The sequence below is a fragment of the Nicotiana sylvestris genome, chromosome 12, assembly GCF_000393655.2.
Source record: "Nicotiana sylvestris chromosome 12, ASM39365v2, whole genome shotgun sequence".
NCBI lineage: Eukaryota > Viridiplantae > Streptophyta > Magnoliopsida > Solanales > Solanaceae > Nicotiana > Nicotiana sylvestris.
This window is the reverse complement of record NC_091068.1, coordinates 8,678,705-8,704,173: the sequence shown is the minus strand read 5'-3', so window position 1 is coordinate 8,704,173 and position 25,469 is coordinate 8,678,705. Positions and strand designations below refer to the sequence as shown.

The window sequence follows — 25,469 nt, the reverse complement described above, 5'->3', positions numbered from 1 at the left end:
GTAGAAGAAAAAAATTTCAACTTTTTTGGAAAGTTGTCTTAATTTGTTACATGTGTTACCATGATGGGTGTTCCACTTGACAGCCTAATATTGTTTTGCTTGTGTTATTCTATATAGATAGATGTTCGACTGTATTTTTGTTAGGAAAATAAAAAGCAAAACACAATTTGAATAATTAATTTCAAACTTAAGCTGCCAAATACCAAACAGCTAAACGTGTCACATCCACGACAACAGAAGCCCACCTGCAAATGCAAATTATATTGTGGGCCTTTCCACTCGTTCCTTTTCTTCCTCCTTTTCATCCCCTTCTCTTTCCCCTCAAATATTCAAAAAAAATTCCACCTTTTCATATATATATTACTACTAAATTCGATTTTGTTAATCTCTGTATATAATATAACTATTGATTTGGATAATCACACCTTAAATTTTCCCTCCTCGAATTACCCAAACCCCAATTTCTAGTTTTTTTCCCCCCTGTGTAATTTTGATCAAAATTTGATTTTGTTTCTCTTTTTGTATATAATTATAGATTTTGATACTTGGGTTGGGGGGGATTTTTCGAAAAATTTGAAGAAAAAGAAGAAAAAAAAATGAGTTTTCAAGATTTGGAATCGGGTCGGTCTTTGGGTTCCAGAAGATTCCAGACAAATGGGAAGCAAGACCCGACCCAAGCAGTGGCTTCTGGAATATTCCAGATTAATACTGCTGTGTCTACGTTTCAGAGGCTAGTGAATACACTTGGTACCCCTAAAGATACCCCTGAGCTAAGGGAGAAGTTGTAAGTGGCTCTTAACATTTCATTCATTTTTTATTAAATCAGGTTGAATTAAAGAATTTCTAATAATTTTTATTTGTATTTGCCTATTATTAGCATGAGATGGTTTAAATGAATTAATTAACATGGTTAGTAAGGATTCATATAGCCGATCCCAATTTGTTTGAGACTGAGTCATTATGGTAGTTATTGTTGTTGCCAGTGGCGGAAGAAGCATTTTATCCAAGGGATTCAACAAATAAAAAAAGTAAACGCACGAAGAAGATAAGGGGATTCAACATCTAATATTACATGGAAAAAAAATTAATGTTATATACAATGTGTAATTTTCTGCTAAGGGGGTTCGACTGAATTCCTTCCGCGCACCTAGCTCAGCCCCTGGTTGTTGCTATAGGCTGAGTTACATAACTAGTGTATGTGAGAGTTTTGCAAAGCATAGTTGGTATAAAACTCAGTTAAAGGAGGAGGGTTGTTGTAGGTTGACGTCAAACTGAAAATCATCTAGTTATAATGAATTGAATTCTATGAATATTGGTGCTCGAATTGATATTTAGATTCAAATAGTCGGTTCTAACTAGTTTGGGATTGAGGGTAGTGGACCGCATTACTGTGTTTTCCAATTTTAGTGCTTAGTGGCAGTGACGAATGTTTCAATGGAGCTCAAAGATCTCATACTTTTTAGCTTGTAGTTTAAAAAAAAAATAGTAGTTATCAATTGGATCAAACATTTGGTTGGCGGTACTTGTGCTGATTTTGCTCTACTGCAGGCACAAGACAAGGGTACATATTGGGCAGTTAGTCAAAGATACATCTGCTAAACTTAAGCAAGCAAGTGAAACAGATCATCATGCTGATGTCAGTGTAAGTTTTTTAAGAGATCGTTATTTCTGCTCACCGTCTTTTGTCGGTATTGATGGGTCTGCACTTTCACATTATGCATATTTAAGCACGTATTGATCAGCTTATTTCTCTATGAGATTCTTTTATATTGAGCTCTCATTCTTGTTTTTGGCTAGTCTTCTGTGTATTTCTTGCTCTTATTTCCAACTTCGCTTACACTTAAAATTTAACTTCATATACTATTTGTGCTCAGGCTAGCAAGAAAATAACAGATGCAAAACTCGCTAAAGATTTTCAAGCTGTCTTGAAAGAGTTTCAAAAGGCTCAAAGACTTGCAGCAGAGAGGGAGACGGCATATACACCTTTCATTCCTCAAGCAGTTCTTCCTTCTAGGTAATGTCGGTGGCAATGGTTGTTTTTACGGGAATTATCATCAGTAAACAGAGTTACCGGCATATGCAGAGCTACATAAAAAGGAAACTTATAGTGCTATGAGTTTACTCTACAGGCGAATATTTATAGACTTACTGAATCATACCCTTTCTTTATATTTGTTGCCTCTCATTTTTACCCTTAATTTATATTACCGTGTGGTATACAGTTACACAGCCAGTGAGGTAGATGTTGCTGCCGATAAGAGTCCAGAACAGCGAGCTCTCCTTGTGGAATCGAGAAGGTGAGTTAGTCTTGTCCTATTATTTTTTTTGCTGTTTGTTACTTCCTCCGCCGCAATTTATGTAATACTCTTTCCTTTTTAGTCCGTCCCTAAAAGAATGAACCTTTATATATTTAGGAATAATTAACTTTAAATGTTCATTTAACCTTAATGGGATAATTCATAGCCACACAAATATCTATAACTTATTTTAGACCACTAGTTTCAAAGTCTATGTTTCTTTCTTTCTTTATTAAACTCTGGCTCTGGTCAAACACCATCACATAAATTGGGATGGAGAGCGTACTTGTTTTTGTGTTTGTCTCTAGATTGTTAAACTCATTATTATCAAACTCCAGATATGCATTTAGTTATAGAAATATCGATGGTCGAATTGGTTGCTAAAACTAACCAGCAAGATAGCTATCAGTTGTTGGCATACAAGGAAATGAAGCTGACCTTTGGGTTTGGACCCAAGGTAACTGTTCGGTTAGTGCAAATTAGATAGAGCATTGTTTTATGTCGTATAAGAAAAATCAGATAACACCTGAAGCTTGGGGCTTAGGGTGTTGGGAACAAGAGTTGCCAAGGGGTGCAAAAATGTTAAATTTACTTGGTGTTACTTGTTAGTGATGTCTTTTAATGAATAAGTAGTAATACCAAACTCCAACATTAGTTGATTAAAAAAAAGTACTAATACCTAAGTCTACTAGATTTTTATGTCTTGATTTGTTGGAAATATTTGGGCTTGTTACTGACCGTGAGTTAGTGAGCAAAAGAAGCTCCTATACTAATGTGAAAAGAGGAGGTAGATGTAGCTATTTCGACATTCTATCCATGTGAAATCTGGGAGGGTAAATCAGAGGCCGATAAATTGTTGAATTCATTTGCTTCTGTGAAACACAACTTGAAAACTTCCATTTGTTGGCCATGTCCTGAAAATGCATTGACATCTTCTTATGGAACTATACTTGTGATGCGAATATGATCTAAGATCAATGATTTTGCGTCCTTAAGACATGTATCTTCACTTCTCATTTGGTGAAACTTAGCTTTTGTTTTGTGTTCCACGTGCCCCTTTGCTGCAGGCAGGAGGTTTTGCATTTGGACAATGAGATTGCCTTCAATGAAGCTATTATTGAGGAAAGAGATCAGGGAATACAAGAAATACAACAACAGATTGGTGAAGTGAATGAGATTTTCAAGGATCTTGCCGTGCTTGTTCACGAGCAAGGAACTATGATTGGTAAATCACTTCCCTTTCATTTTAACAATCAAAATCTCTAGGTGACATTTACTTGATGTATATAAGTCTCTTTCTCTCAGATGACATTGGCTCCAACATTGAGAATTCTCATGCTGCTACTGCACAGGGGAGATCTCAACTTGCTAAAGCTGCAAAGACTCAAAGATCAAATTCATCTCTGGTAATTCCATTACTTAAGCATCCTTTCCCCGAACATAGATCTGGATCAGTGTGCTTATGCAAGCTATGTTTTATCAAACCTTCATATTAGTTTTACTGTGCTTATATTCCATAAGAAGTCTCGTGGTTAGTCTCTAGGATTGGAGAATTTAGTTGTGGACAAATCGGAAGCTGTTCTATCATTAAGGTACTGCATCTTGCCAGGCTATGAACAAAATGGTATTTAGATGCTCTAGTTACAGCACTGTTTAATAGAAGTGGAAAAGTAAAGAGTAGCTACATTATATTCAGGTGACTGCTGTATACATCTACGCATAGTTGTGTCCAAATTTGCTGTGCCATTTGAGGCAGTTGTCGTTAGAAGCTTTAAATCTTTATGAAGAGTCATAATGACAAGTCAAGTCATGCAATTAGTTTCTTAGGTTTCATGTAGCGGACTATATGAGGGGAGGAAGGTTTTGGAAGGAGTATGGTAAGGTTGGATTTTTCATCCTGTGTAAGTGGGGGCAATATGGTTTGAACGAATGTTGAGTTCTTTTAGATGGTTCGAATCTTTCAATCAAGCCACTCTAATTTTACTTCCTCATTACCTCCTATCCATGTAGGTGGAAAATACAAGTGTACTAATTTCCATTTCCTGTCACTTTACAGACAATGTATAAATCTTTCCATCTTATATTCCTGGCAGTGAAAATATAATGAAAATGACTTCTTGACGGATTATCTTCTGCAGACCTGCTTGCTCCTGGTGATATTTGGAATCATTCTCCTAATTGTGATCATAGTACTTGCAGCATGATCAGAAGATACTCAGATGGAGGAAAGGATCCTAAACTCTTCAGCAGTGGAATTGATATTTGTGATTCTAGATGTTTTGAGGGCACCAAAGAATGCTCGTACCGATGCATGAATCTTTTTTTGATGCTAGAAAAGTTGTGGAACTGTGAATTGAAGTTTCATATGGTTGGGGAGGGGGGGGGGGGGGGCTGTCAGTGTTTGTTTTAATATTGTAAATTTGGTGTTTGGAGTTGCAAAGCGTGTTGCTACCATGTTATGGCTTTTTTTTCAATAAAATTTGATTCTTATTTGAAGGGACCTTCTCTTCATTCTGATTCTAATTGTTTTATGTATGGCATTAACTGGAGAACTCCGTCACATAGAAAACTTATCGCCTGCTGTATCCACAGGCCACGACCTCGACAAGAAAAGAGATCAAATAAAAATATTCCACCAGTTAAAAGCTATTTTTATTTTTCTATAATCAATTCTAGCTGAGCTCCGAAGTGCTTTACTCATGTTTTTAAATCTGTTATTTCGTCAAGAAGAATATAATTGAAGAGGACTCGAAATTTCTAATAGATGGATGATTAATTCATATCCTTATAACCTCTATTGATAAAAATTTCTCACAGGTTAAACTCATTTATTCCTTCTACTGTCTATATCCAACAAAACAGTATGAAAGCATCATCAGTTAAATGGTTTCCATTACATTGATAAACAAACAAGTTCTCTAAGGTTTCAATAAACAAACTACCGGATTGGCACGAAAAAGAAGAAATGAATTTCTAAGGTTCAACTAGTCAAAACTGGAACAAAGTCAAGACTGAAACTGCACAGATTTTAGTGAATTAAACATACAAAGCAAATAAAAATCTAGTCTGAGGAACATAACACTTGCTATAACTAGTTCACAATGGTAATACATATTAGTTTTCAGATTGCTGAGCAGTCTAAGGCCGTCTCCTCTTCCGCTTCTTCCGTTTATCATCACTTTCACTATCACTTTCCTCAGAACTGGATGATGATGATTCTGACTCGGATCCTGAAGATTCAGAATCAGATGAACTCCCAGACTCATCCGATTCAGAAACAGGCTTCTGTTGTTGCATGATAAGCCTTGGCATGTTCTTGAGATACTCTCGCAGATTTTCCGTAATTCCACCCAGACCAATGGAAGTGAAAAAGTTGATAGCAAACCTTGTATTCTTGGGATTATCCTTCGGGAAAATAGAGTCGAAGGAGTCCTGCATGTTGGGGTCGTTAAGACGCTCGTTCAACAAGCGGATGCCTAGGTGCTCTGACAACTCCTGCATAAATGACACATCTAGATTGAATTTGAAGCTAACAGAATAATGTCCCATTACTGTTGCCCCCTCAAGCACCCCCGCCGCCTAAAAAAAGAAATGAAAACAAGAATCCCAGAAAAGAGCAGGAGAAAAGATGATGGGTGTGGTCAAAATGCAACTTTTGACATGTGGTGATATATTTAGTGATAAAAGACTTCAAACAGGTGGACAAACAGAAAGTAAATACTCGGAAACAGCAATTTTTGTAATATAATAGAGAGGGTCTAAAGAAATTAGGCCACAAATATCAAACTGGCTATAACTTATTTGAAAGAAAAAAAATGAAGCAAGCTGTAGAAATTAGAGACCAAATTATTTACCTGGAATAGGATCTTGATAAATATACGAGAAGAAGATGTTGTGTCCTCCTCTGTCAGCCGTATATAAGCCAAAACATGCCAAGGCAGAGCATCAGTGCCAAGCAAATGAGCAAAAAACTTGGCCACGTTACGCAATTTATTAGTTTCAAGCCGGTGGATCATGGAGTACTGCTGCACAAAACATTTTTCAAAGTTCTCCTGATGAATTCTGTTGATCATACAAAAACGCTGCCCCAGTAGACCATAGTAACGAAGATAAGTCCTCTCCTGACTGCAGCACTCCAATAACATGATGCACAACTCCATCTGCATGGATCAAACAAATTTAAATCGGTTTTCTTTTCTTTTTGGTAAAACCAGCAAAGGGTCACTCATTAACACAAGAATAGACAATATTCTGTCAGGACAAAAATGATTACAACACCAAAATCATTTTCCATTTTAACCTGGCTCCAAGAGAAAACAAGTCAAGGTACCAGGCTACCAAAATATGTTACTTATTGACAACAAGCAGTAAACAAGTCAAAATTAATATAACAAAACTTAAATAATCATCCTGATACAGTCCTAAGATATCAATATACTGGGAATACTCCCCTTGGATAAAAACATTGGTGAAAAGTTGTACTCATCTTATGAATAGAATAGTCCACGACAACACACAAAGGTGCAAATTTCCACAGTTTCTCCCTTTTTTCTACGTTGCTGGATGTTCCACATGAGAACTAAGATTAGCTGGACAGTATACTGCTTGTATACGGGAGTTTTTCCCATTACAACTACTACTACTACTACGCCTCAGTCCCATTATTAAATAACTATTTAACTTATTGAAAAACTAATATTAGCTGGAATAACCTGATGGATTCCAAAGGAGAATATAAAAGAATCCATAAGTCAAAAGCTGCCTTGCAGTGAAGCAGCAGGTGACTTGTGTCCTCCCGATGACGATTACACATGAAGCATGAGCTAATTAATTCCTCAAATTATCAATGTTAGAAGTTGCATCATGGGCTACATGAATCTCCACCTACATGGACCACAAGACAAGCCAATTACATAATCCCCCCACCTTCATTGCCACATCTATTCCTCGACCATCATCTTAATGGAACCACAGAAAAATGGTTTATGGTATGCACGGTTCACTGGCAATGTCCTTTTCCCGAGAATGATAGAATGGAAATGTCTCTACGCTATCCATGATAAATACGAGGAAAAATCAAATTCAACAAGAGCTTAAATTCTGGAACTCTTTATTTTGTATCCAAAAATTTAAATTTTTGCTAGACCTTTTCTCAAGTCCAACTAGATTTTTGTTTTAACTTAAATCTTTTCCATATAATGACAACCAAATCAAAAGCGACATTATTATCATTCGACCATCAAAGCACATGAAAATCTATGTACAGATTAATCCATGTGAGCATGCATACAGTTATGCATAGGACATGGCTCAACAGGAGTAGAATAACGCCAAAAAAGAAGAAGAGAGATTAAGATACCAACCTCCTGACCAGGCTCTAGTTTGATTTTCAACAGCTTATGCCCTGCTTCTTCGAAGTCAACACTAGACATAATCGTCAGGTAGATCGTTCTCCTGAGGTTGATTAAGTTTGTCTCTGTCTCGTCCTTTATTTTCATTTGCTCCTCATCCTCTTCGTCAGACTCATCATCTTCATCTTCATCCTCTGATTCTGCATCAGACTCTCCTTCTTCCTCAGATTCTTCACCAAGTATTGCCTTCTTTAATTCTTCATACTTCCTTTCGTTTTCTAAGAAATTAGGATCCGGCTTGAAAATATCTGAGCATATAGACCCCAACATCAAAATTCCATATAATTGCTCAAGAAACGTCCATTATAATACCTCTATGAAAACCCAATTATAAAACATACCTAAAGTAATTTCTGGATCTATTGTATCTGAGAGAGAGACTTCATGTGTTAATTGATCTTCCTGCTCAACAAGGTCAAGTTCTGGACGCACAGCTGGGTAACCCTGAGGAGGATGCATGTAAATGATCTAATATTTCTTCTTGCTTTGATAAATAAGGAATCAAATATTTCTTCTTACTCAGAAAACAATAAAAAACCAAACTCACCTGAAACTTTGCTTTTCGCAATGCAAAGAGGCTTTCAATTAAGAACTGAACTCGTTTATCTATTTCACCTTCATGAAGAATACCACGGAACCGCTCAAAGATTCCTATTTAAATGCAAAAAAATGTATTAGCATGACAAACACAGCAAAACTTTACATGAATAAACTAAAATAGAAATCGTGAATTACAGAACAAACTTTCAAGGTATACTCACCATGCAATCCTCGTGGACAGAGGTCCTGAAGCATTGAACCACATTCTGTAACAAAACCAACTGCAACCTCAACACTATCATCAGTAGGTTTCTCCAATAAAACTGTAAGCAGTTCAAGAGCAATAAGCTCATGAACGATTTGCTGGTTTACAAGATGAGCAATAAATTTGACAGCTGCTAACAACTGAGGCTGAAAGAGTAAAAATTAAGGGTAAGACAAATTATGAGAAGATTCGCATTATGAAACATGAATTTAATAACTAAACTAAATGGCTCGGTAACACTCCCCCCCCCCCCCCCCCAAGTTTCTCTGGAGTGAGTGATATTCTCAAAGGAGGATTTGAAGTCTGTGACATCCAAATAAACCGTCTGTTCTCTGTCGTCCAAACAACAATAATGTACAAATATACATTATATTGCATAAATAGAAAAGACCTGCAAGCATAAAAGCAAGAGATACGAACCTTATCATTACGTTTATAAGCCCTTTGCAGCTGCAGTATGATCCTTCTTAACAAAAGATCACCCACTTCTGGGAACTTGGTGTTAACCACGGCAACCAATGCCGCAAAGACATCAGTAAAACCTGGAGAAGCCATTTGGGACTTCATACAGGATCTACAAAAGAGACCCCTCCCTCGAATCAAGTTTTCGGCAAATAACTCCGGGATAATGTTTTTGAGGTTTGCTGCATTAACTTTATTCACTAGCCCGTTAATGCTCTTCCTTAGAGCATCCCAAGTCATCCTCTGGTACTCGACACTGCTCTTGTCCTGAACCTCCTTCATCATTCTAGCCAATTTGAATGGCGGAATGTAAACACCGCCGCTCCTGCCCAACTTTGATGTGTCCATATTCAAATTAACATCTTGCTTTTGCACCTTGGAATCCTCCTCACCGGCTTTCAAAGCCCCATCCTCTTGTGCATTAGCTTTCCTATTTTTATCTTTTTCATGCTTATCATCGACCCTCTTTTCTCTTTCTACATCCCTCCTCCTATCTTTCCTATCCCCTTCTCTACCATCATTATAACGATCAACCCTACCCTTGGGTCTGTGCTCATCCTCCCTTCTATTAGGCACCTTCTCATCATCATCTTTCTGTCTCCTCCTCTCCTTCCTATCATCCCTTTCATCTACATTCCTTCGACTCCTCTCCATCCTATCATCCCTTTCATCTACATTCCTTCGACTCCTCTCCTTCCTATCATCCCTTTCATCTACATTCATTCGACTCCTCTCCTTCCTATCATCCTTTACATCACCATCTTCACCTTCATGTCTTCTCCTCCTCTTCCTCCTATCATCCCTTTCATCATCATCATCAACAACTTGGCTTTCACTTTTTCTGCTCTCCTTCTTATCATCCCTTTCATCATCATCTTTCAACTTCCTTTGTCTCCTATCATCTCTTCCAGTGTCATCTTCGCGTTCATCTCTTCTTCTTCTCTCCCTCCTAACAACCCTTTCATCCTCATCTACTCGTTCACTTTTTCTCCTCCTCTCACCATAAGCATCTCCATCATCGACACCTTCTCTGCGACTGCTACGATCGTCGTCTCTTTCCGGAGGGTCCAATCCCTTCTTGAGAGCAACTTGTGAACCGGAAAGCTTTCTACCTGAATACCCACGATCATCATTGGAGTCAGCATCCCTGGAATCACTTCCATCGTCAGAATATGAACTCTTTTGGTGCCTCCTAGATGATGGAGGAGGGCGATTCCTTCCGCCCGTATTTGTTCTACCAGCAGCCTCCAAAAGCATATCAGTTAACTCTTCTTCCATGATCTTCTATTCCGCTCAGCTACTTGTCCAATAACAACTTCAAAAACTACATGAAAAAAAAAAGAGCAACTTTTTAGTTACTAATATTTTTGATAATTTAGACAAAATGAGAGCAATTTATAAAACACAATAATTGGCAGTTTGACAATAAACAGACCTAAAACAAGGAAATATAAAACAACAAGTCTAAATCGCCCAATTGAACCCTAAGGCTGTCTACAGAATACAAAAGAACAAGGAAATACTATGATGATGAACCAAATAATTATCGATTCAGATCCATTCAACTCTATTAATCACTCAAAAATTCTAAAATTCAGCTCAATCAAGTCAAAACTTCAGCATTAAAATAATTGCAAAGAGAATAACTGAAAGGATAACAACTAGGGGATACATACAATTTGATACGGCCGGATTATGACGAGAACGTGAAGAAGTTCGCCGGAGGGAGATGAGAAGGAACAAATTAGGGCGCAGAGCATAGAATGGTTGGCAACAGCAGTAAGCGGTTCGGATTTAGGGTCCGTTTGTTTGTTTTTCGAATGAACTCATTAGAAGGAGTTTGGGCTTGGGCTAAAAGTTCAGTATATATATTTTAAAAAGAAAAAAGAAAAAAAAATATTTGTCTTCACTGGGTGTTCGTCCATCGGTACGGTACGTTATTTAGACATTTCGGTTCGGTATTTTCGGTATTCAGTTTCTTAAAATGCTATACCAATACCGTACCTAATTAAATTCGGCATGGTTCGGTTTTTCTCCTTTCGGTTTATTCGGTTCGGTAACTACAGTTTATTCGGTTTGAATACTAACTTGTGCATAGAGTCATAGCATATAATATTCTTAATTAACGTACTCAAAAGTACAAAATTAAAAACGTTTGTTGACAAAAGTTTTATCCAAAATCAGTAAATATCAACCCAGAGAGAAAATTGTATATAAAGGAATAAATTTGATCGTTAGAAATGTCTTGTTACTTGCTTAGAGTTACTTGATGAACTTAACGAATAAAGGAAAACAAAATTTTAGATTTTTTATATTCATGTTATAATTAATAATATGTGTATTGTGCAATATAATATATATTTCGGTACGGTATCAGAATTTCGGTATTTCATTTTAAAATACCAAATATCATACTGAATACCAAAATATCGAATACCAAATATCAAAATTTTCGGATTCGGTACGATAATTCGGTATTTATCAAATTATGCACAGCCCTAGCCTTCACTCTATTTCTTCTCTGTATATATAATGAAATATAGAATTGAAGATTTAATTGAGCTTTTCTTTAACGAAAGAAAAAACAAAGCCAAGTGAAGCGGCGAAAGTTTCCGATTAGGAATGGGATTTGGATATTTCGTATCCGTTAAGGGGCACGAATGTTTGGACAACATTTTCGGAAAACAGGCTTTTTGAATTTTAAGAAATATATATTTTTAGCTGTTTTTAAAAATAATAGATGACAAATATATATAATTTTTATATGTATTATATATTTGCAATATACATATTTTATATGCTTTTTGACAAGCGAATATACTTAGTTCTGGTTGATCGATCAATTTTATATTTTTTCCTTTTTCTTTTTTTGAAAAGGAGTTTGTGAAAGTTATTGCTAAAATCTTGAATAAATTAATTTGATTTTGATTGGAAGGATAACGAAAAATAATCCACATAATTCAGTATCTGATTTGTCTTATAAGAGCAAATAATTAGAGGTATATCTAAAAATTTAATTTGATAGGTATAATCAGAAGATTTTTATCACTAAATCTCTAAAATTCATTATTTTTTTGAAATTATATGATGAAAATATAATAGTTGTTGGAATTTTAATGATTTTATACACTTGTCGAAAACGCTGAATAATTATACTTTTCGTTCGCCACTGTAAATAATTATATATAACTAATGTATTATTCACTTGGCCGTAGTAAAAATATTCCGTAGTAAATTATGCAAAAAGATATATACTAATTTATGCAGAACATAACGTGAAATGAGAATACGTGTATTAGCCATACGAAGATGAAGTAATTAAACACAACACTACACTTAAATTAACATTTTCTACGTAGCGTTCCTTTAAGACTATCTACTTCATTAACATTTCTCACATTATTATTCATAATATAATAACACAATGCATAAACACCTCTTGTATTATAATTTTCTCATAATAAGATTGCGAATGGAAAGACCCCAAGTCTTTGAGGTATCAGAGAGAGGTGAGGTTTGCAAAGTAGGTGACGGTGAAGCCAGGATTTTCATCGGAGTAATTTTAAATATAAAAAGGTGAACAATTGAAGAAGCCAAAGAAATTCAACCTCTATTATATATAGTATAATTTTTCGGCGAAAGGAGTTCAGATGAACCCCTTTCCGCCACCCTATCTCCACCCATGGGTGACATAAAGTCTTTATTGAAATTAATTTACACCTTAATAAAACAAGAAAATTTGTAATCATAACTAGATTGCAACTCAAGCAATATGATTTTATCTGCAATGGATTTTATTTCGTTTTTCAATTTTTTGGACATTAAAATTTGGGAGAATGTTAATTGAATAATCATACCGTTATTAACTGAATTTTGGGTAGTTTGACACACTCTATGTCCCATAATACAGTTTCATTTTCTTTTCATACGTAGATTTCCAATAAATGAAGACTTTTAAGCATTTATTTATACTTTCTTTCTTCACTTTCATATGAATTAAGTACAAAATTTTCAAGCATTTATACATACTTCAATGGTAAAATTGCTTTTAAATACTATTCTCATGCAGTTTCTAACTGCATCAGATACCTGATGCGGGTCAGTCTTTTCCCTTTCCAAAACTCTAAATTGAACCTCATTCGATAGACTCGACCTTAGTCAACTCAGGAATGCAACTTATACCACAATGCATATATGCACAAAAATATGTATTTAATGAGCTTCACTTAGCCTGTCACTCCCTGTACAATATACTATAAGCTACAAAGTAGAATAACAATAAAACAAAAGAACAATGGAGTCGATGTAACAAACGATATAGCAGTGTATACTGAAGTACAGTTTACGAGGGTCACAAAGAAGAGGGTAAAAGGCGCATCAGTTGGAATATTGACAGCAAAACAAAGGCAGCAAAAAGTCTATTGAATCGTTACATTCTGATGGGAGCATAAAGCTTATATCACAGCAACAACTGGAACAACCGATACATATTTTTACATATTTGTGTGCATGAATGTAAAAAGAAAGGGGAAGGGACAAAAGAAACGTCGATTTAATGTAAACTTAGATCCATTCAGCTTTATGTCAAGAAGAAGAGAGAAATCAAGATGATCAAAAACAGGGTAAACTAGAAGCTAACAAGGTCCCCTATGTGCAAAGAGCCCAGGGACCAAAAGTGCGTATTAGCAGCTCTCTTATAGGTAAAGGCCAAGTGACTTACGATACAGACACTACCTGAATTTTCTAACATAACTCAATGTACATTTTCTTTGATAACCAGATCATAGTTTTTGATTGTTTGATGTTAGTAGCCCCATTTGTTCAGTAAGCTGGTCCATGTGCTGAGTTTTGTCCCATCCATTTTCTTGTGGCTTGGTTTCATTGGAAATATCATCCATTGCAACAGGGTCCATCTCCTCTGTCTCTCCGGGGGAAGGGCTTTGAAGAAACTTTTCCCAGAAGGGGTCACCGACACCAGGAAGCTCTTGTATATCATCCAGCAAACCAGTCTGCCATTCAATTTGAGGATCAGGAGAGAAACTACCGATTTCTAATGGCATTTTCCCGTTCGCTCCGACTGAAGAATCCATGAAAGAATCATTCTCCATCTCAGATTCGATAATATCCATATTGTTTCCAGGCAAGATTTCTTGTAACTGTGATAGCTCAGGCATAATCATATCTGTCGCAGAAAGCGAAACAGGAGGCAAATCCTGAGCTTCTACAAATGAGCTTATGTCTGAAAACTGGTTATTGGTAATTTCAGAAGATGAACTTTGACCGGCAATTGCTGAAGCTGTACTCAGCAAGGGCTGGCCAGAAGTTGGTGGGACTTCCTGAAGAGTGACTTCTGAAACACGAGTGGAAGACGCATTAGATTGTGGTGAACCATCACCAATCAGGAAACTTTCAGGACTGCTGTTGAAGTTCTCTAGTCTAGGAGAAGAATCTAGTTTTGAAAGCTCCCTAAGCATTGCCTTAGCTGACTCATTCATCACAGGTTGGTACTTCACAATCTGTCCATCCACAGGGGTAACTGAATGATCCTGTGGTTCAAAATCCTGCTTAATCCTCCGTTTCTTGCTGCCTTCAGCTATGCGCCTATTACTCTCATTTTGCTGCTGTACAAACTGTGCCAAGAATCCAGGGCTGTTAACAGCTTTTGCCAGGAATGACATCATCTGTTGTTGTCGTTGTTCCATACCCTGAAGGCGCTGCACCATCCCTTGCAACTGATTGTCAGTAGTTTGCTGCTGTTGTCTGAGCTTAACCAGCTCTTGCATAAGCACGTTCTTGTCCCTTTTCAGCCTCTCAACCTCTTCTTCAAGTCCAAATTTCCCAACCTCAACACACGCCCCAACAGATGCACTCTGTCCATGTGGCTGCTGCTGTTGTTGTTGAGCATGTCCATGAGCGGGTTTACGCCGACTTATACTTCTAAGCAGGTGTTTCTGACCTCTTAAGAATCCCTCATTAGCAAATTCCCAGCGATCTGGATCAACCTTTCTAAAACCCTGTTTGTCATCAAAAACCCCCAAAAGAGAAAAATACAAAAGCATGAGTAGGAGTTTGATAAGTAGCACAAAGATCATTGCACCAGTTTTTCGAATTAAAGGTAATTAATCAACCAAGAAGTTTACCAAATAGATTTGTTTGTCATCAAGATCACTCGTCAGGTTTCCTTCGCAAGCAGAAAAATATCAATAAACAATTCAAATCTCCACCCACACTCGATGGAAGGGATCTCAATAGTAAATCAAACTCAACCTATGACAGCTCAAGGGAAACCATCCCTGCAACCACATTTAGTACTAGACAGTGGAGTTAGCCCCGTAAAAAGGTTGCGCTCTCTATTTTCTAACATGGCTATGCTCTGTATTTTGGAGAGGAATTTGTCTACTCCTTCAGCAAGCTTCAAGATCAGTGTCATAAATATGACACAGTGGTTGTAAGAATTCTAAACTCTACATTGGAGGATAATATGACTCCGTTTTTGAGTGGCCTAACATCATTCACTAATATCACAAAGATAAATATGCACAAGCTCTCCGTCTTCACATTACTATGTGCACATATTTTGACACACAAATAACAGAACTGAACGTTGCAAAAGTAAAATACTTGAACAGATGAGGATGGCCTTCCTAAGGTGTAGAGCATACATGATAATCTAGCTATATACGATTGTATGTATTCACCAATTTGCCAGTTCGCTATAGCACTACAATTAAAAAACAGTGAATAGGTTATGGTGTCTAGGAGTGGGCATATATCAGGTAAAACCGATAACCCGGACCGTTAATTATTTATTGGGTTATAGGATTAATGGTTCAGTAACGGGTTAAATTTTATTTTATTGGGTTATCAGTTCGGGCTCGGTTTGGCAATTCTGTTATTGGGTAAAACCGATAACCCAATAAGGATTAACTAATTTACTAATTTACCCTTAAGTATATACATACTAGGGTTTCATGATTCATAGTTCACTCTTTGATTTCCCTATCTTTTTCAGTTTCTCTGCCTCACGCCCTCACCAGTCAGCTCGTCAAGACTCGGGCAGACATCAGTCACATTTCTCTGCTTCTTTCTTTCACTCTTCAGTCGCATCTTCACTTCATTTCTCAGATCCATCAAATTCTTCAAGTCGCATTTCTCAGTCGCATTCTTCAGCTTCATCTTGATTCTTCGTGTAAGTTTTTAGTGGCTTCGTCTTCATCTTTTTCTTAATTTGTTTGAAAGCATTCTGGATTTTACTTAGTTTGTTTGAAAGTTGAAGTGAGATTTGTTGTGTGCTTTAATTGTTGAGCTGTTACAAAGTTATCTTATGTCAGTTGTTATAAAATTTGTATCTCATAACTAATAAAAATTTTAATCTAGATACATAATTCTGTACTAGAGTAAAAAAGCAGATATCGATGTACAAAGAGTTACTGCTAGTCGTTTGAACAAAGAAGATCTTAAGAACGCTGATTTTACCGAAAATGTTGTATACATTGCAAATCTTATAAAATTGTTTTAGCAAAACAGTTTTATACCGAAACTGTTTTATACATTGCGAAACTGTTTTAGTTGTTTTATCTTATCGGGTAAACCGATAACCGAACCGATAATGATCGATAACTGATTAACCGATAACCAATATCTTATCGGTTTGGTTATCGGGTTATGATATTTGTAAATAGATAACTGATAGGCCCACCCCTAATGGTGTCGAGTAGAAGTGTCAAACGGGCGAGTTGGGCCGATTTTGGGCGGGTCAAAATGGGTTGTGTCAATAAATGGGCGGGTCATTTTTACCCGCCCAACTCTTACCAAGCTTTAATTAATATGTATTATTTTTTTATGAATTGTATAATTACTCAATAAGACTCTTTTTTTTTATTACGGCCATATATAACATATCAAACAAAAAAAAATATTTCTAAGGTATTTCGACAAAATTACTCATGGATCAATTTGGGCTAAAAATCAGCCCAACTTTAAATGGGTTGAGTCAAGATGGGCTGAGTTTAATAAATGGGCGTGTCAATAACTAGCCCAACCTTTGGAGAGGTTGGGCAAGTCATTTGGGCGTGGACTAAATTTGACAGCCCTAGTGCCAGGAAATAACAACAACAAAAACAACAACAAACCCAATGTACTCCCATAAATGGGGACTGTCAGGAAATATAAAACCTTAATTCGAAAACAAGCTAATGTTCTTTTGTTTGAAATATATGGATTCAAGACAACAAATAATAGATGCATTGCAAATTCCATGTCCCCATTCTGCGCAATCAACGTTACTTGGATCCGTCATTGAAATGCATCAAGCTAGTCTGATTTTAAGGCAACCAATTTCACGAACTTCCACAAGTAAACAGAAACCATAATGAAATACAACAGATGTCTCTCTCAGTAGCACTTCAAAAGGCAAGCATCTTTCTCAACTAAGATCAAGCAAGGCTAAACAGATCTAATGTTGAAAGAAATGTTTGCATAACAAGAATGGCATGTACACTGAATTATTTCCCTATGTTTTTTCAAGTTATCTGATTTTTAACTTTTATTTTATTTCTTTTATGAGACCACACTAGGTTTGTTGTTTTTATTGTTGTTGTATTTTATTTAACTTTATCTTATGCGAAAAAGTGAGAGAATATCTTCCCTAAGTTAGATAAGATTAGATCTTTTTGTGAAGCAAAATCAAAAATAATATTTGTCGAAAAATATTTCTTACTTAGCTTGGCTACATTTCTTTAGTACTTCCTTTTAAAATTGTATCGAAAATAAAATATAGAAGAAACTAATGCATATGTATTTGTTAAGAAAATATATTTAGAAGGGATTATTTCGAGACACATCACTTTAGTGGCAAATATAAATTTATTTTTCATCTTCTTTCTTTTTCATTCCCATTTCTTTCTTCATTTCCTTCTCTTCCTCTTGTCACATTTTTCGTCCATTCACTGTTGATTCCTATTTCGACTAATAACTCTAGTCTTTTCCCTTTTTATTTGTCTTCCCAAGAAGCTCTCATATCTTTCAATCACATAGCTATCACCTTTTTGTCCTTCCAAAACTTCTTTTGCTCTTCTCAAAAACTCATCCCATCACGTCCCTGCCACCTTATTGTCTTTTCAAGACTTCTTTTTCACTCTTCTCAAGAACGTCTCCCATCTCCAATCACATTTTTGTCCTCCTAAAACTTCATTTTCCTCTTCTCAATAATTCTTCTATTCATCATCACATCTTTATCACCTTTTTGTTACCTCTGTCTCCTCCCAGACTCTTTTTGTTCTCAAGAACACTTCATTTCACCATTACATCTCTATCACTTTTATATCACAAGAGGAAATGAAATAGCTTTAAATAATCTTATACTCTTCTATCAATTAGCTAAGAACAACCAAGAGGAAGAGCTTCTCAATAACGAAAACTACCCCAACTCTCATAGTCACGCCAAACGAACTTATCACTCAGATAACATTTAACCTTAATATCTTATCACCTTTTAATCACATTTTCGTCTTCTTAGGCTCATTTTTCCACTATTTGGAATGATTGAGAGTTGTGGTAGAAGCTCTTCTTCTTCAATGGTTGTTCTTAATTGATTGAAGAACATATGTTAAGGAATAACCAATAATCAAGTCTTAATATGAAGCTATTTCCTTATTCTATTCTTTTTTGATATAAATGTGATAGATATGTGACATAAATAATTCTTGAGAAGAGGAAAAATTAGTATTTGGGAAAAAGGTAACAAAAAGGTGATAGAGATGCGATAATGAAAGGAAGATTTCTTGAACAGAGGAGCAAGTATTGAGGAAAGAAAAAGGTAACAAATAGGTGATAAAGAAGTGATAATAAAAGGAAAATTGTCTTTGAGAGGACAAAAAGGTAATAGGAGATAGCAAAAAAGAAGTCTTGTAAGACCAAAAAGTAATAGAGATGTGATAGAGAGATGAGAGAGCTTCTAAAGAATATTAAAAAAAAAAAAGTTTTAATCATGGCAAAGGATTTTATTGATCACAAAAAAGGCATGATAGAAGATGTGAGGGATTCTTTGGAATACAAAGAAAGGGGAACAATAGATACTATTGGTAAAAACAAACAGATCACGATAACAACAACATATCCAGTATAATCTCACGGGTGGGGTCTGGGGAGGGTAATGATTACGAAGACCTTACCCCTACCTGGAGAGGTAGAGAGGTTGTTTCTAATATACCCTCGACTCAAGAAAAGGTGGAAAGGAAGAATAGGGGAGAAGAAGAGGAGGAAAGAGGGGGGAGAAAGGCGATAAGCAAAGAGGAGAAAAAGTAGCATCAAACAGATCATGGTAAAAAGTCGAAAAAAGATGACTAAAGGAAAAGAATAAAAGGAAGAAAGAGAAAAGGAAAAAGGAAAGCAAAAGAAGGTAAAAAAATTGGAAAATAAATTTTATATCCCCCACTAAAATGGTGTGTTCTTCAAAATAATCCTTCTCTAAATATATTTTCTTTACAAATATAAGTGCACTAGCTTCTTTCTTTGCTTTATCTTCAATGAAGTTCTAGAAGTACAAAAAATTTACCCGAACTAAGTTAGAATCTCAAATAACCTTGATAATGAGCCATATAATTATCATTATTCAGTAGTGATCAATATTGACGTATAGATGTAAGTGGATCGATCAAGTATCCAAAGTCTAAGGAAAAATCAATCAACAAATACATTTATACTTTTCCTTCATAAAACATCTAAACTTAAAACAATTTTTTTTTTTTTGCATAAGATAAACTTAAACAAAATACATATTAATAATTAAATATGTTAAAAGGGGGAGGGAAAAATGGAGTGTCTTCTGGGCACAGAAGGAATAACAACAAATTAAGATCATCCAGCCCATCCAAATAAGCATCTTGCACACAAGCGTGCAAGAGAGAAGACCTTTCTATTCTGGACATGATGATTAGCACCAAAGCAATAGAGTGACAAGTCTCCTTGAGTAATTTTTCAACCTAAAATTCACACTTTTTTTGATGTACTAATGAGGCCGAAATTACAGAGATATAAAGAAAAAAAATTTATACCTTTTATTGTTGTCGTTCTTCTTACCTTAGCGTCCAAGGTGATGATCCAACAATACCACAGTTTCTTCCCTCCCTATAACCACCTAAAATCCTAACTCTTAGTTAAACTACAGATACTTTTAAACAAGTCACTATTAACCAGCCAACATTGTACCCTATGGGACAAAAGGTCATCTTGCTTCTTCCCAATTTCTATTTTGACTCCACATCTTGCTTGCTTCTCAATTTCTATATTGATTCCACTAACAGTCGAGGAATCTACAAATATTCAAGTATCAACCACTTCCTGATTTATGTCAGTTCCTTGATTCATGTTGATTCCCTATCTGCCATCTTTGACACATTTATTTTGCTTTGATTACAAATTATTAGCAACTTATTTTTGAAACTCCAAAATTATACCATATTGGCATGAAAGGCAGTCTTGCTACTTCCCAGACTTCTTTTTTCATTCCATTAAGAATCAAGTGTTTCCCTTTTGGGTTCTCGTAAATGGAATTACACTATATAAAAGGGACTTCTCCTACAGATATCTTACATAAAAGAGCCCTGTAACTTTTTCTTCCTCTTTGTATCTTTTAATCAGTACAGAAGTTGGAGAATGCCAAAAGATTAGCCTTACACAATTTTATTTTCCTTTGCTCAGAATACTTCCCCCCAATAGATCTGCATCTGACAGCATCAGTAAGGATGCTTCATGATAGGTTTCTATGACTAAATGGAAAATGTCAACAAAAAGAATTTAAGAAGAAAAGCGGAAGTTCAGAGAGAAGATTGAGAGAGTTAAGATTTCACATTCACATCAAGAAGTCCTATTATATGCCTAATATGCTAAGCCACTTTCGTGAATAACCGGAATGAGCAGATAAATTACAAAATAGCTAGTGTCACTCTTCACCAGTAAGAATTCCTTTCCTCCGCTGATGAAGGATCATCCCTAGTAAAACATGGAGATTATATTTCTTTGACCTCCAAGGCAAAACACAAGCATCTATGATATGGATGCTCAACAAGGGTGAGAACAAGAGCATCAAAAGATTACTAAGAGAAACATGGATGAAAGGGCACCTGTTGAAGGTTGAAGGCTAAGTGCAAACTGCAAAAAGTCTTAACCTTGACCATTTACCTAACAATATTGCGGAATCTCATCTTTACATGATAGTTAGAGATGAACCAAATAGTCTGGTGAGGCCATGGCACCCAAAAGTATTAGGACATTAAACTTTTCTGTCCTATGATATTAGAAACATTTCCAAATGAATTTCCAAATTTGTCAATTTGCTTCCTCCAAACATTCCTCACTCACTTTGGCACCTTCAAAGAGGATTCCTACAATAGATCAAAGGCCTCCATATATCTGCTACACAAACTCATTCCCCTCCAGCCCCTCTTGCACCCCCCACCCCTCTACACAGCTATCAATCACCTTTTACAACATTTAAATCCACAAAAAGCAACATAACCACCTTTTTCTATGAAGAAAGAACTGGAAACAAGGTCAAGAACCTTACTTTATCACTAAACAAAAGAACTGAAGATAGGGTAAGGAACCTTACTTCATCACTAAACTTTAGTCCAATTTAGATCATCAAGCCTTGAAGTGCACTAGGGACAAAGATATATAGACATCAAAGAGCATCAAAAACTGAAGCTACTATATCAGACCCCTTTTCAATTTGGAAGGGCAGCAATAACAAGATAAGTTATCATTGTCAAAACATGATGCGGATATTGACAGTCCCATAATCAATTTTACTGTGGTCCAGAAATATCCATGCTTCCTGATAGATTATCTACTTGATGGCACAATAAGAGCAACTTTTTTCAAGAATCAATAAATTCCCTAGGGCCAGTGGCGCAAGGTTCGCAATCCGGTGGATAAAGGACCCGTCCCTCTACCTCTCTCCACTTAAATACCAGGCTTTTATCTGCAGCAAGGTTCGACCCCGTGACTTGCGCCTAATCCACACATCACATGTTACGCTCTTACACTAGACCAAACCTCGGGGCTACAATAAGCACAACTTTCATGTAATATCCTTTATTATCTTAGGGGAACTAAATCCTATATTGATCTTGTAGTAAAAGATTGAAACTCAATTAATCCACGAAGTTAGATTGCACTAGCTATAGTTTTAAAAAAAAAATATGTTGCAAGGCACAACACCCAAAGATGTGCTTAAGTGGATAATTAAGGAAATTAGTCACAAAAACAATGCACATGTTATACATAGCAAAACAACGACATGTCTTCGAGAACGTCATTCTTTAATGCAACAAGATAGTTGATTAGATTTTAATCACAAGATTGAACATAATGCTTCCAATTAGCAATCACCAAAAACAACAGGAAAGAAAAGACCACATAGCACAAGAAGTTGGAACCTTTTCCGCTGAAAACAATCTAAATCTCCGGAAATAACAATATATTAAGGCCCAATTCAACATCACTCAGATGAACTACAACAAGTACGCCTCAGTCACAAACTAATTGGGATCAGATAAACAAGTTTTCCACATCTATTTGGCTCAATTTAGACAAAAAAACTAAACCTATGCATCATATCAAAAAGGATTTAAGCCGCCATAAGCTTATTTTACCTATTATAGCAGGTTGTTTACCATTTAATCCAGGTTACTAACCAAGGGTTATTATATACAATTAATTAACTATAGTTACCAGTTAAATGACCTGATAATGTACATATCCTTTTTACACCGTCAATATATAGAACTTAAATGGAACCCAATAAAGAGCAAAGGGCTCTATAGTTTTACACAATCAGCGCATATATACAAGGACGGTCCAAAGATTTTTTAAACCATCAGGTCACACAAAAGTAATTGGAGGTAATTTCATTTAATAAGCAATAATTAGTACCTATATACAAGAAATGTAAGTAGCTTGATCTAACAGGTTAAATAATCTTTACACAGTTAGTGCGTCAAACTGAAACTCATCAAAAAAAAAGACTCATGAAACTCAATAAAAGGAAAAGGGAAAGAAATGCCTACATAAGTATTCAATTGGCGAACAAAGCTGGAGAAGTTATTGTGCTTGAAGTACTTAGGAAGAAGGTCCCTAGCAAACTCCGGTGGGTCCCAAACCACGAAGCTATTGTTAGCTGGGCCCCACGACACGATCTTATCCGTACTCGGGTCATCCACCATGTCATACGTCTTCACCAGAAATGGCGGAGGCGCATTCGCACTTGGCATCGGCGCTGGCGCCGGAGCCGACTTTGACGGCGGTGCTCCTCCTCCTCCGTCCGCGGCAGCGGAAGAATTGGACTCCATTCACAATAACTATGTCGGTGCTTAAGATAAAATAATAATAAATCAAATCAAACTCTGGATAATAAATAAAGTACACATTATAATATATGAATTGATATGTACAATTTGTACGGAGAGATGCTTTTGAGGGATTAAGTAGGGTTTGGCATGTTAGCCATTAATGGAGGTGGAAAGAAAAAACCCTAATTTTTAGAGAGAGAAAGAGATAGAAGTGTGTGCGAGCGAGTGAATTTAGAGAGAGAAAGGGTGGGGGTAGGGGGAAGTGTGGGTGTGGGTGTGTGCGTGAGAAAATTGAATAAAATTTGGACTGGCGGAGTAAAAAGGGACGAACTGGTTAATTTGTGCAATGGCCACGACAGAGGTAAAGACGAAATGACTAATTTACCCCTTTGTTTTGTTGTTTGGTCCGGAATTTGCGGGGGCAAAAATGAAAGCCGCTCACTCCCCTTTGCTTTTTCGTTCTTTAATTCTTTTTTCTTTTTCTTGTGTGATGTCTATTTTCTTATTTAGGTCATTTGGTTGTGATATTGGACTTATTAATCTCCACATAAAACTCACATAATAATGCAATATTTAATTAGCAGCATAATAAAGAATAATCATTGCATGATTGATGTGATATTTGATTAGCGGTATAAAATAACTAGTGTATTTGGCCGCTTCGCGCGGTTATAAAATTATTTTTCATGTGCAAATATTTTAATTAAAATATAGTAATAATGCTTTTGAAACTTTTTTTTCTTATACTTATCATCTTCCTACTTCAAATAAAAGTACTTTCACTTTTCATGAATGTGTTTGCATATATAGATAGATGTATTTGCATAAATGTTTTTTCATCTTTATGTATGTCAATATATATTCCTTCTGCCATTTTATGTGCATATGTTACTATTTGAAAGTCCAATAAATTTATCTTTGAGCACATTTTTAATTTTTTTTAAATATTCTGAGTTATTAACTATTATGATATATAGTACTTTAGTTTCTGCATATATAAATTTTATTTTTAAAATTTTTGAAAATTTTATGTCCGAATTTACATTAAAAATTAGTCAGTTTGTTCCTCATGATCCGAAAAGGTTCACATAAATTGAATCAAAGGGAGTAATATTTCGTTTGTACATTTAATAATTTTTTAATATAGTTATTAGTACTTTTTATAAAAAGTTTCTCATAGTAAAAGAAAAAGGATAAATAAAGTAATTTTTCTTATACTTCTCAAATTAAGCTCCAATTTTGGCCGAATATTCCATTTCCTTCCCCTTTCTAGTAACTAGTTTTTAGTGTACGTGCGTTGCACGTGTCTATCGTGTTAATCAATAAAATATATATAAAAAGAACAAATTTATTCTGCATGTATCCTATACACTCCTATAATTTAGGTAAACCGATCTGTATTTCAGTCATCTTCGTAGGCCGTCAGCCACACACTCCCAATTTAATCCCCTTTTTTGAGTCTTATGTTTCTTCTCATCTCAAAGATTTATTTAACTCTAACTTATGCACCACATGAGAAAGTAGGAACACTCCAAAAGAACTCATTCCACTCAATCCCTTCCTAAATAATTATATTTATGGATTACATAATTATACATATTCAAAGTAAATATATAACATTTCAAAATTTAGCATGTAAATAGAAAAGTTTTTTTTTAAAAGGAATAAAGGATTCTACTTTTTGTTTGACAAAGTTGCCGAAAAATTGCTCATAAAAAAAGTAGCTAAGAGTTTCCTTTTAATGTATTGTCCTTTTCTATTTATGCATAGGAAAAAATAGAATTTAAAATAATTTGATTCCTTCTTGAAATATATATTTTCTTTTAATTAACTTAAGATTTTAGGAATCGAAGATATTTTAATTCCTTCTCTAAAACGTACTTTTCTCATTTACTTATGGTAGGAATTTTAGGAATGTGTTTTTCACTTTTCTAAATCAAGGTCCTAAATAAGAAAGTAATTAAATGACTATTTCTAAATATTAGGAAAGTAAATTGAATGATTAATACTATATAAAGAAAAATAATAAAATGACCATTTTGTCAAGTGTGAACTCTATTTTAAATGGGTAAATAAGACGAACGATATTTCGCTTAGGGCCTTCGTGCTTTTAATATAATATAGATTTTTCTATTTCTCTTAT

The 25,469-nt window shown here is 35.5% G+C and overlaps 3 protein-coding genes across 3 annotated transcripts; 1 reads left to right on the top strand and 2 right to left on the bottom strand.

Moving 5' to 3' along the window:
- Positions 1-281: 281 nt before the first annotated feature.
- Positions 282-4,793, top strand: LOC104216741 (syntaxin-22-like). Its single transcript, XM_009766860.2, has 7 exons — positions 282-784; positions 1,549-1,642; positions 1,875-2,014; positions 2,223-2,297; positions 3,365-3,522; positions 3,603-3,703; positions 4,436-4,793. Exons 1-7 carry the CDS (start codon positions 597-599, stop codon positions 4,499-4,501), a joined length of 822 nt encoding a protein of 273 aa, XP_009765162.1. The 5' UTR covers positions 282-596; the 3' UTR covers positions 4,502-4,793.
- Positions 4,794-5,172: 379 nt separating this feature from the next.
- On the bottom strand, positions 5,173-10,812 carry LOC104216742 (uncharacterized). Its single transcript, XM_009766861.2, has 8 exons — positions 10,652-10,812; positions 8,934-10,299; positions 8,470-8,659; positions 8,256-8,359; positions 8,050-8,152; positions 7,661-7,956; positions 6,152-6,457; positions 5,173-5,792 (listed from the first exon to the last, which is right to left on the bottom strand). The coding sequence occupies exons 2-8, from the start codon at positions 10,251-10,253 to the stop codon at positions 5,436-5,438; spliced, it is 2,676 nt and encodes an 891-aa protein (XP_009765163.2). The 5' UTR covers positions 10,254-10,299; positions 10,652-10,812; the 3' UTR covers positions 5,173-5,435.
- Positions 10,813-13,506: 2,694 nt separating this feature from the next.
- On the bottom strand, positions 13,507-23,628 carry LOC104216743 (heat shock factor protein HSF8). The gene is given in 3 exon segments (XM_009766862.2): positions 13,507-13,786; positions 13,789-14,989; positions 23,045-23,628. Coding segments are annotated over 3 exon segments (1,551 nt in total). The 5' UTR covers positions 23,327-23,628; the 3' UTR covers positions 13,507-13,718.
- Positions 23,629-25,469: the final 1,841 nt, after the last annotated feature.